At 42.6% G+C, this 12649-nt stretch overlaps 1 protein-coding gene and 1 long non-coding RNA gene across 10 annotated transcripts in view; one reads left to right on the top strand and one right to left on the bottom strand.

The window, feature by feature from the left end:
* The window catches only part of ARHGAP32 (Rho GTPase activating protein 32), a 247763-nt gene that overhangs the window by 58904 nt on the left and 176210 nt on the right, over positions 1–12649 (top strand). For 6 of the 9 annotated variants that reach the window (XM_053269517.1, XM_053269514.1, XM_053269516.1 and 3 more), the window contains exon 1: positions 9685–9986. The exons of the other annotated variants lie outside the window; for them this stretch is intronic. In XM_053269517.1, the coding sequence (XP_053125492.1) occupies positions 9685–9986 (302 nt within the window). Of the gene's footprint in view, positions 1–9684; positions 9987–12649 lie in introns of those variants that run through there. 9 annotated transcript variants of the gene reach the window in all.
* LOC128333700 (uncharacterized) lies at positions 2426–9631 on the bottom strand. The gene is made up of 2 exons (XR_008311032.1): positions 9493–9631; positions 2426–5915 (listed from the first exon to the last, which is right to left on the bottom strand). It is a non-coding gene; the product is annotated as an uncharacterized LOC128333700 (long non-coding RNA).

Raw genomic sequence — 12649 nt, 5'->3', positions numbered from 1 at the left:
ACCTTTTGTATGGTGTCCCTCAGGGCTCCATATTGTCTCCAATGTTGTTTAACATCTACATGAAACTGCTGGGAGAGATCATCAGGAGCTGTGGTGTAGGGTGTTATCAATATGCTGAAGACACCCAAATCTATTTATCTATGTCAATATCCTCAGGAGAAGGCATAACCTTCCTAAATGCCTGCCTGGAGATGGTAATGGGCTGGTTGAGGGATAACAAACTGAGACTGAATCCAGATAAGATGGAGGTACTTATTGTACAGGTTTGGAACTCAATAGATGATTCTGCTCTGCCCATTCTGAATGGGGTTACACTTGCCCAGAAGGAACAGGTATGCAGTCTGTGAGTGCTCCTGGACTCACACCTCTCCTTGGTGTCCCAGATTGAGGCAGTGGCCAGAGGTACTTTTTATCAGCTTTAGCTGATAAAAAGCTGCATCTGTTTCTTTAGACGAATGACCTCAGAACAGTGGTACATCTGCTGGTCACCTCCAGACTTGACTACTGCAATGTGCTCTATGTGGGGCTGCCTTTGTACGTAGTCTGGAAACTGCCATTGGTCCAGAATGCGGTGGCCAGGTTGTTCTCTAGGTCATCTTGAAGAGAGCATATCACTTCTCTCTTAAAAGGTATACACTGGTTGCCAATAAGTTTCTGGGCAAAATACAAGGTCTTGGTTATAACCTACAGAGCCCTAAACAGCTTGGGCCCTTATTATCTAAGAGAACATTGTGTTCTCCATGAGCTCCATTGCCCATTGAGATCATCCAGAGAGGTCCTCCTGCAGCTGCCACCAGCTGCCACCAGCTCATCTGGTGGCTGCTTAGAGATGGGCCTTCTCTGTTGCTTCCCCTACACTCTGGAATGCCCTCCCTGCTGAGATGAGAGCCTCCCTATCTCTGACAACTTTTTTTTTAAAAGTCATTAAAAACTTAACTTTTCACTCAAACTTTTTAATTGCAGTTTTAAATTGTGTTAAGGTTTTTTCTTTTGTGTGTTAGCTTGTTTTTATGTTGTAAGCTGCCCAGAGGTGGCATACAAATTTGAGAAATAAAAATATATTAGCATTTCCAATCTTAAACAGGTGTCAAATATAAATGTATTTGCATGTTACAAAATCCTCATAGGTAGTGTTTTGATACCTGAAGATATATAATAGTTTTTTAAATCATAAGCACAAGCTGTCACTCATTGTTTGAAGAAAAGATTACTTTTAGCATTTTGGTTCATTTGCTACTGCAGCAACACCCAAAACACCGTTAAAAAATAAACTTGTCTTCCCTTAATTTTCAGTACTGCCTATTAAACTTGGCCCACAGGAATGCTACTGTGCATTTGTGTGGTTTCCATTCATTTAAATAAGGGCAGCATCACACGATTTTTGGGAAGTCCAGTTTACCTGGAATCTTGGCGGGCGTGTCTAAATCTGCCGAAGTTCAGTTCTTGGGCCTTTTGCCTGATGTTCTCCACCTAAATTCAATTGATTTAGACAAATAGTTGGAGAATGTTGGGTGAATGTCAGGCGGAAGGCTCGGGTACCAGACTTTTGGCGTGTTCAGACAATATGCCCTGTGGGAGCACATGTTCTCGGTGATTGTGTGAATTCACTCTTATTAGGACTCGGGCGTAATTCCAGGTGGGATTGTGTTAGTGCTTCAGTGGATTGAATAAATAGTGCACAGATCTTTGTATTTTTCTCCAGTTCTTGGAGATGGTTTTTCCTTATGTCTGCATTGATGGCAGATACATAGGTGCAATGATTTTGAATATGCATTTCGGTTTGCAGGTTTGAAAATAGAATGTTCCTGGGCTCTAATTTGATTTGAATTGGTGTTTGGAATACTGGATTTTGTGAATCACTAGATGTTGACCAGGCAAAGTCATTTCGCGTAGATTATACTGCTAGAGAAAATAAATATACTGTATATAATAGAATTTGTTAATGTGTTTGCAAAAGGGAAGTAAAGGAAGAGTTTGACATTTGTGGAACTTCAGCTTCAAACATTCATTTAATTGAATAATTGCGATATGGTAAATTTGAATCATAGTAAATGTGCATGCAAAAAGGATCTTCTGCTTCTCTTGGGCATGTTATTTTAGAATTATTGATCTGATTATTGAATGTTAAAACAATCTGAGAACAATATCTAAATCTGCTGATTATATTCAGAATTTCTTCTTTAAAAATATTTAAACAGTTGAGCAAACATATTCCATTGTGAAAAGTAGTGTATTCAGCGAATTTCAGTGGCAGCATTGTGTATGCAAAACTTGATATTGTTGATAATTGAGAAGTATGACTTCATGCAAAATAAATAAAAACATTCTTCAAAATATACAATAGACTAGTAGGTGAAACCTGTCATTGACCGGGCACAGACATTTGCATAGATTACACTTCTAGGAAAGTTCAAGAGATTAAATATATATTGCAGAATATTTTATTGATGTGCTTGCAAAAGAGGGGTTAAAAAAACAAACCAATTTGGAATTTGTAGGATTTCAACTTCAAACATTACTCATTTTATTGAATAATGGCCATCGATGGTGTATTTGAATTATAGTAAACTTGAATCTGAGAAAAATCTTCTGTTTTACTTGGGCATGATGATTTGGAAATATTTATCTGATTATTAAGTGTTAAAAATTGGAGAACAAGAAGAGGCCAAATATAATTATATTCAGATTTTCTTCTTTAAAAATTACATTTTAAAAAAAAACAAAAATGGTTCTAGATGCAAATTCCAGTTTTAAAAGTAGTGCATTCAGCTAATTTCAGTGGCAGGATTGTTTATGAAAAAATTGATATATATAGGTCACTGGGAAGTATGACTTTATTTTGCACAAATTATTCAGAAGATATACAGGCAGACCTTGAAATCTGGGAATTCGCGTATCCGCAGTTGGGTAAAAGACACCCAGCCTCAGAATACCTGGAAAAAAGGGGAAACCATGCCAACCTCACATATCTGCAGGTCTGGGGTGGCCAGAAATGACCGTGGTCATTTCTAAACCCCGTGATCCCATAGCCCCAATGACTCGATATTCACCGTTTCCATATCTGCAGTGGCAGCCAGGAACAGAACCCCCTCCTTAAATATCGATGTCTTCCTGTAATAGATTTGGGGCCAGGTCTCTCTTTTTCTATGCCAGTTCATTCTGTATTTAGTGCAAGAAGCAGTATGGATTTCCCCACTTCCTATCAAGGAGATAATTGTCATTGAGAACAAACCCTGTAAAGCAGTAAATAACTTAGGAAGGTGATTAATTGCTCTGGAGGCTGATGATGACACAAACCTTTTATTGTGAGTAATGCTGTAGGTATAATTTTTCTTACGCTGCAAGACCAGGGAAGCAGAAGCATGCATCATTTATCCCGAGAGGGGGGCTGAAAATATCGCTCTTTCCATTTGTTTAGCATGACCACTTTATTCAATTCAGAATGTAGCTTGAAGGTTAAATAAAGTCAAGGGTTCAAGCTAAAATTGTTCCGAAAGTGGTAAATGATGTGCTAACAGTAGTCATGAAGCATCCATTGCTGTTCTTGGACAAGAACGTTGTAATGTGCCAGCAGCTTAAATCCTTCCTGTATTGCTTTCCTTCTTAGATTAGTCACACACATCTGTAAAAAATGATGTGCTAAAAGCTTGGTTGAAACAGCATAGCTTCCACTTTTAAAAATGTCTAAACTGCCTTCTCATCATTACCAATAGCCAAGGCAATGAATAATAATAATTTGTCCTCACCTCTTGCCTGTGGGCTTCTTAGAGGCATCTGGTGGGCCACTGTGCGAAACAGGATGCTGAACTAGATAGGCCTTGGGCCTGATCCAGTGGGGCTGTTCTTATGTTCTTATGTTTTTATGGATGTTACTTTAAATCTGAAAGGGCTAAAGAAAAACTTACTTGTACAAATAGGGTTTTTTATTTTTATTTTTTACTGGGAGTTCTCATCTGCCTATGTTTATTTTTAAAATAAAGCCCTTGGAAGCTAAATAATTGATAAAAGTTACACTTGCAGCTCTCAAGAGTGTGTTGCTTACTCTCTCTTATGGAGAGTTGTTTCATTGCTCTTAAAATGCTTTTTATTCCTGGCACCTTGATTTCTGTGATGATGGGTGTATTAAAAATACATGAGTTGAGATGTGCCCATGCCTACCATGCAGCGGGCGCTACGATATTTTAACACCCCCCACCCCACAAACGATTAAAGATGGCAGCGTTTTTAAAAATATCAAATGCATTATACAAACCCGACCATTAAAAGAAAGATCTGCCTGTCCATGGAGGTGAAATACTTTTGCCACTGCTCGGCACTTATTTCTGGAAGGCATTTGTGTGTGCACCTACGTGTCGTGGTACCTCTTGAAGTTAGGAATAGGTATTGCCTTGAATTGCCTGATTGTAGAGCTGGCCCTGAGTTTCAAGACCCTTTCGTACAATATGGTGTTACTGTTTCCATGGGAGTCGATATTTGATAGAGCAACTGAGTGGTGGTTCTGCCAGGCTGTTGGGTCTGCTCACATTCCTCTAATGAGGGTCAGAGGGACAACCAGCCAGGGTGGGCGAGGCATGCACATTCCCGATCGGCAGTTGTGTCTTTGCAAAGATCAGGGTAGGAGGAGGAAGAGTGGTCATGTGGAAGCCAGGAACTGGGTCGGACAGTTCAGCCAACACACATTCTATTTCCAGCATTGTATTGAGGGGAGGATGGGACAGAAAACTGTCTTACCCAGAGCTTGGCTTCCACACGATCATTCTCCTTTCCTCCTCCCTTGATCTTTGCAAACACATGACCACCGATCAGCAGTGCACACAGCTCTCCTACTCTGGCTGCGCCCTCCTCTGACCCTGTTTAGGACCGTGTGAACAGCCTTTACAAGGAGAAATGATCTCTGTTCTTGAGAAGCCGACTGGAAAGCTGTTGATGGGCTACAGTGGATACTTATTTACCGCTTTTCAACCCAAATGCCCAAAGCGGTTTACATACATACACATAAATAAATAAAATGGCTCCCTGTCCCCAAAGGGCTCACAATCTAAAGAAAGGTAAACACCAGCAACAGCCACTGGAGGGATGCTGTGCTGGGGACGGATAGAGCCAGTTGCTCTCCCCCTGCTAAATAAAGAGAATCACCACTTTAAAAAGCTGTCTCTTTTTTCAGTTAGCAGAGGACAGCTAATTGTCCCTTGCTCTCCTAGACATTGTTGGGTGAAGTAACACTTTGGTGTGTGAGCAAAATGTGAAAATGATGCTTCAAACCCTGGTGAGGACCGTTAGCTATTTCTGACCATGTGCAAGCGTTCAAATAACCTTTTCTTCATCTGCCGCCAACATGAATGCTGCTTCCTTTCTTTTCTTTGCAAGTGTTTGTTCCTTGTTTGACTTCAGGAAGCAGAATGACCCACTTTCAGACTTCTGCAAGTGCCTCTCCAAATGCAGCCATCCCAGGAATAACTACTGAGTACATTCAGAACTCCGTGTTGATTTCTTTGCGTAGCATTTTATTGCCATGCTAATGGAACATTCGTTTTCACTGCAATATGTAATAGCTTTCTATGTATCCTGCAGCTCATTTTGAGTACCAATATCGAGATCCAAGCCATCTGGCATGTTGTTTGGTCTCTGAACTGGAGGCAACAACAAACTATAGATAAACTATGTGTTAATTTGTTGCTGTGAATTTTGCATACTCCCACCAATAGATTGTGGCTGGGGTTGATGGGAGTTGTAGTTCAAAACTGGAGCGCCAAGCTGGAGTGCCAAGCTTGCCTACCTGATATCGAAGTCTGTGTGCCGAAGATTCTTTGGAATCACAAATTGTGTTTTTCCAAACACCCTAGGTAGATGAATCTTGTCACCGAAGACATTTTTCTCACGGTTTTGTAGACATCTTCAAATGAAAGCACAAAGATCTAGGCCAAATGCAAGAGGTTATTTGAGACAAATTCATTTGATGTCTCCAAGCCTGTGGAAATGACATTGGACAAGTCTGACAAGATTTGATGACCTGAAGGCGTGTACACTTTCTGTATGTAGATAACCAGTTCATTCTGAACTGATGCATGTACACTGAGAACTGTTATGTGCAAACTGATCAGATATAGAGAATCAGATATGCAGGTTCTTGGAAAACCTGTTCTAACTCCAACAGCTGGCTTTTTGGAGACTCCGCATCAACTGAACAGTCTGCACGGACTCCTTGTACTTGTTCGCGGTCTATGTATGGATAAAGTTGGCCAAGAGATTATTCTGCTTGAAAGGTATGTCCTCAAGGCCATATGTCACTGGTTTGGTCATTGTGGTAGGGATTATGGGAGCTGAAGCCCAACAGTTTCTGGGGATGCCAAGTTTGAGAACCCTTGGCATACGTGATGCCTCTAATTCTGGTAATTCTGGCTCTCCAGCTGTTGTTGGACTACAACACCCATCATTCCCAGCCACTGTGACCATTAACCAGGGATGATGAAAGTGGTGGCCAACCGCAGCTGTAAGGCCAAAGTTACGCAGCCCTGATCTAGGCCATGCCATGAAGATTATTTGGAAAGATATATTTGTTTATCCTTAGTTTGTTGGCTCTATTCCTGTTCTTACCTGAGAGATAAAGCCCTATGCAAACTTGCTTGGGAGGATGCCTCATTGACCTAAGTGGGATTTATCTGCTTCATCTGGACTATGGGAAGGAGTTCAACCTGCGTGCCCAGCAAACTCCCACCTGCAATATGCAGCTGGTAACTGGATGGGGATTTTTAAAATATCAAGTTCCTGCATATAAAGTTAGGTAGCATTTTGTGACAGGCAAGGTCAGGTATGGGTTTTTCCTGTAGGGGGTCGTATCACCTGAAAATAAGAACAACCCTGCTGGATCAGGCCCAAGGTGGCCCATCTAGTCCAGCATCCTTTTTCACAATGGCCCACCAGGTGCTATTGGGAAGCCCACAGGCAAGAGCAGAACGCATGCCCTCCCTCCTGCTGTTACTCTCCTGAAACTTCTATTCAGAGGCATCCTGACTCTGAGGCTGGGGGTGGCCTATAGCTCTTAGACTAGTAGCCATTGATAGACCTCTCCTCCATGAAGTTATCCAAACCCCTCTTCAATCCCATCCCCTATCCAAATTTATTGTGTGGCTTGTTTTGGTGATTATATACAGGACAGTGTGATTGCTTAGTGCAGGGTTAGGCCACTTTGACTCCCCAGTTGTTGTGGAACTACAGCTTCCATCATCTGTAGCCACAGTTGCGGTAGGGGATGATGGGAGTTGTAGTTCCACAAGAGCTGGAGAGCCAGTGTTGCTCACCTCTGGCTTTCATGATTGTTTGTTCATGTTGGTTTCTGCCCCCCTCCTGGCTGCTGTGCAAAATAAGCAAATGCTGGAACTTGCCTGGCCCTTACACTGTAAACTTTGCTAGGCAGGATCCATCACATCCATGCCCTTGAATCCTGCCTTGCCTACAGCACTTTCACAATCTGTGGTCAATCCTATTCCTCTAAAACCACTGTTGGATAATAGGAGACGGCCTACATCTGGTGCCCCACCTGATAATTATAATACAAGTACTTTTCAGAAGGCAATCATCATTATGTGCAATTATAAAGATGGGAAAACTGATATGCAAAAAGACAATGGCTTGCCTGAAATGGAAATGGAAACCTGTGCCACAGCTAACTGCTTTAGTACACATCTTCACTGTGTCTGGCTTCTTCGGTTCACTCTGAATTACAGTGGCTGACATTCAGAGCAGCCCAGAGCTTTGGATAGCACCCATGCTGTGAAGCACGGGTGGTCAGATACTTCCAGGCACTCGCCCATGTTCCAGAAGTGCTCATTTAGACCAGAAGCAAGTTGTGGATGATCAAATGACATGTTTCTGGTCTAACCAAGCACTTCCGGAGTATGGATGAGCTCCTAAAAGTCTTGGCATTGCAGCAAGCCTGGAGCAGTGCTGGGAGATTTGGAGTGCTGCCATTAGACTGCTCTGGATGTCAGCCAGTGTCTTTAAGGACAGGTGCATGTGGAGCAGTTTGTATCAGGCGTCCTCAAGTATTTATTTTATGAAATAATCTGAAGACCACATTAATAGGACTTCCTAGTTAAATTATTCCAATGCTGGTCTTGTGAGAGGAGCACTGGTCTTGTGGTAGCAAGCATGAAATGTCCCCTTTGCTAAGCAGAACCCACCTTTGTTTGCATTTGAATGGGAGATCTATATGAGCACTCGAAGATATTCCCCTTAAAGGATGGGGCCCAATCTGGGAAGAGTACCTCCCTGCTTGCATGCAGAAGGTCCAAGTTCCCTCCCTGGCATCTCCAAGATAGGGCTCAGAGAGACTCCTGACTACAACTTTGGAGAAGCCACTGCCAGTCTGTTTAGACAATACTGAGCTAGATAGACCAAGGATCTAACTTGGTATAAGGCAGCTTCCAGTGTTCCAGATCATTAGGCTAGAAAATAAGTGGTTCTGTATTTAAAATAGTTTTACATGGTTTAGACTAATCACTCATACTTTTCAGGGGGGGGGGATGTTCTCAAGATCATTTAGGTAAAGGTAAAGTGTGCCGCTGAGTTGATTTCGACTCCTGGCTCCCACAGAGCCCTGTGGTTTTCTTTGGTAGAATACAGGAGGGGTTGACCATTGGCATCTCCTGCGCAGTCAGAGATAATGCCTTTCAGCATCTTCCTATATCGCTGCTGTCACATATAATAGCAGTGGGGATTCGAACCAGCAACCTTCTGCTTGTTAGTCAGGCATTTCCCTGCTGTTTCACTTAAAGTGACCAAGATAATTTAGTGGATAATATAACCATTTATGTGCATGAACTACTTTAATGGTCTAACAATCTATATTCCTCTCCCTAGCCCTTCAGTTAATGTTTTCACAGCCATAGCATATTCTGGATTTTAAAATCAATTCATGGGTTCGCATTGCCATGCCACATTTTCTTATTTGTTTGACGTGTGAAAAACTTTCATCTAATCTCTAGGTTATGGGATCACCAATCAATGCATCACACAAAATCCTCCAAAATAGCTATAGCAGAACTTCTGAAGTCATGTGTGCCCACTTCTTACCTTAGCAGTAAATCTAGAATAGTCTCTTATTAGTTATTTGCATGTATAAAACTTAAGAGCCGGCTGATGGCTTGTGGCTTTCAGACTCCACCTCTTGTGGCTTACGTTGATTCATCAATTAAGACTAGCAACCCAAATAAGTTGATTCATCTGTTAAGACAAGTTCTGTACACTGCAGCAATTCAAAAAGTGTCGTAAGCCCAAAGGTGTCAGAGTACATCATCATAAATATTAATAGCCTTTCCTGTACAGGGCCAGACCTTCACAGAAGAGGCAAAGCTGGCTTCAAGAGGTTAAGTGTCCTGCTGAAGATGTGCAAATTCATTTCTAATTCTCTTCTTCTAATTAGACTCTAGCTGTCAAATTATGAGAGACCACGTCACCCCCCCCCCAAGGTCATCAAGGAAGGAGCGTATGTACCTGGATATGTGCTACAGGGTGCTTTTACAGGAAACCGCCTCTTCTGTCGTCATGCTTCTGATGTCTGGAAAGGGTTACAGCTGAAATGCCTGTAGCAGCCTGGAGAAAATGTGAATCACCCGAGTGAAGAAAGGAGAGGGAGCCTCGTGTTGCAAGCTGTTTCATGGCTCTCTGTTTGGATTTTCACCCCCCATGTTTGAGGAGGCTGTGCTCATCCCCGCTGACATTTTTGAGCAGCAGCCGCTCTGCCGTATCGTTAGGCTTGGGGTGGAGGAAGCCACTTTGGTGCGCAGCCCTCTCCTTGGGCTTCTCCCTTCACCTCCTCACGCTGCCTGCTGGTCGCCAGCGACTTCTGCAGTGTGTGTATGTGCGTGCAACATGGAGGGAGGGACCGGAGAAGCTGCTGCTGCTGCTGCTTCTTTCACCAATATCTATTCAGCAGCGTCCACTGCAGGGGCGACAAGAACTGGAGGCAATCTTGATGAATCCGAAAGGTCAGTGCTATCAATAAATCACCCACAGGAAGGTATTTGAGAGACATTTTAACCCACTGATCATTCTTAAAAAATCTCTAGTGTTCATTATCACTAAGGAGAATATCTGCTTCATGTTGTGATCTTGCAAATTATTATTTGTAAATAAAATAACAGATCATAATATTAAAGATCATTTAATGTCCCCGTCCCCCCCGAATGCTAGTCCCTTTTCAGACATATAGAAGAAAAGGGAGACAATTAAGAACACTCAGGTAAATCATAGCTAATAGAATTGGGCAAAGATAAAACCCATGTCCTTCAGTCTCCTTTATTTTTATTTAATTATACAGGCATATTAAAAAGTAAATGTGGTATAATCAAGGCTCCCTCCCCCTTTTTTGGTGAGATTAACACATTGTAATACAGAACAATACTGCAGTAAGATTTCTAAATTTAGAATCCGATTGATAAAATTGTCTTGAATGGGATGAAATGCAGTTCTTACATGCATTGAATCATAAGGCAGAGTTTAATGTTTCTTGCATTTTGTGTACGACAGCAGTATTTAGCACTGCATTTTTAAAGAAACTATTTGCAGCTCTGGGTGCTATTTAGTTAAAATTCTTTGTGGGATGAAGCAGTGATGATGTCTTCAGGGCAGATCTTTTCCTTCACCTTGCTCTGAGATTGTACTGTTGTTGACATGAAATAAGCTGATTGTTCAGTTGGGATTGTCTTCTGAGTAAAGAGACAGCACAAATACTTCCTTGGAGAAGGGTGGAGTGGCCGGTCAACTGCAAACTTACCTTAACTGGAACAACTGCAGCCTCCCACCTGATCTTTATACCAGGCTTGTTTTGCAAGACCAAAGGTTATTTATGAGCAGTGCTTCAGGAGGTAGGTGTTTTGCAGGCTCTCCAGTTTCAGTGTATATGCAAAAAATGCAAAGTTCAGGTATTTTATTATGTGGCCTTCAGCCCCTTGAATGATTCAGTGGATATTTATGGTAGTTTGCAAATTGAAATTAATCCCAGATTGGAGTTGTTTCCCAAGTGATTTTGTTTTAAATCTCTGAACCTAATTATAAGTAGGTTCCCTTCTCTGAAGGAGCCAGCATGGTGTAGTGGTTAGAGTGCTGGACTAGGACTAGGGAGACCCGAGTTCAAGTCCTCATTCAACCATGGGACTTGCTGGGTGACTGTGGGCCAGTCACTTCTCTCTCAGCCTAACCTGCTTCACAGGGTTGTTGTAACAAGAAACTTAAGTATGTAGTATGTAGTACACCGTTCTGGGCTCTTTGGAGGAAGAGTGGGATATAAATGTAAATAAATAAATAAATAAATAAATAATGGCATAGCATGGAAATGACTTGACTCGCAAGCCAGAGTTTGCCTGTTCGAATCACCGCTGGTATGTTTCCGAGCCTATGGGAAACTCCTTGACTTGATGTGTGAGCACTGCAAGATATTCCCCTCAAGGGGATGAAGCCGCTCTGGGAAGAGCAGAAGGTTCCAAGTTCCCTCCCTGGCAGCATCCCCAAGATCGGGCTGAGAGAGATTCCTGCCTGAAACCTTGGAGGAGCCTCTGCCAGTCTGTGAAGACAATACTGAGCTAGGATAGACCAATGGTCTGACTCAGTATATGGCAGCTGCCTTCCAATGTTCCTATATTGGGTAGCAGTGATCTAGGAGGATGCTGAAAGGCATCATCTTACACTGCGTGGGAGGAGGACCACTCCTGTATTCTACCAAAGACAACCACAGGGCTCTGTGGTTGCCAGGAGTCGATTTCACGGCACACTTCACCTTTACCCCCCCCCCCCCCCCCCCGCAGGATAACATGCCATTGAATAAGGCATCTGCTATAAGCTGGATCTCTTGCGACCTTTCTTTTGCTGCTACTGTTGGAGAAAAACAAAAGACACAAAACACTTCACGCTAGTAGTAAAGTACCTGCCCCTTTGCACGATAAATGGCATTACAAAAGCTCTTTGCTGTAATGCTGTGCAAGTAAGAATGAAGGGATGTTGGGAGGCTGAACCACTTGGAATTCATCTGTTCCATGAGCAATGTCTAAGTTCAGGTTGTGCACCACATTATATGTGCGGGCTGATAGGGTCAGAGGCAATCAAGTTAGCTGTCTTTTTACTGATGTAAGACTGGGAGGCCTTTATCTGGGCTCTTTTTCTCAAATTCAAACTAACAACCTCTTGCTCCCTAGGCAAATTACTTCCCCACTGAGCCATTAGGTGGCTCTGCTATTCTTAATTTTTACAAAGTGGGAATTGAGACTGGAGTGAGATGTGGAAGGCTGCCTAATGAGTCTGAGGGTAAGTTGTTATTTGAACCTAGGTGCCTCAGACTTTCATGCCCAGTTGTGCTTCCCAACACCTGTTGCTTAGGGTGATGGGAGTGTTGGTTAGCACCTAAACAAATACTTGCGCATCCTAACAGCCACAACAATGGCTGTTGCGAGGATAGCTGGTCCTGTGGTATCCCCACAGCAGCCTGGATTGTCCCATTTTCTAAGCAGAGTCTGCCTTGGTTTGCATTTGAATGGGAGACGACATGTGAACACTGTAAGATATTCCCCTTAGGGGATGGAGCTGCTCTGGGAAGAGCACCTGCTTGCTTGCATGCAGAAGGTTCTAAGTTCCCTCCCTGGGATCTCCAAGATAGGAC

This window comes from Hemicordylus capensis, chromosome 8 (genome assembly GCF_027244095.1).
Source record: "Hemicordylus capensis ecotype Gifberg chromosome 8, rHemCap1.1.pri, whole genome shotgun sequence".
Classification (NCBI taxonomy): domain Eukaryota; kingdom Metazoa; phylum Chordata; class Lepidosauria; order Squamata; family Cordylidae; genus Hemicordylus; species Hemicordylus capensis.
The sequence above is the reverse complement of the archived record's forward strand: the minus strand, read 5'-3'. Positions and strand labels throughout refer to the sequence as shown.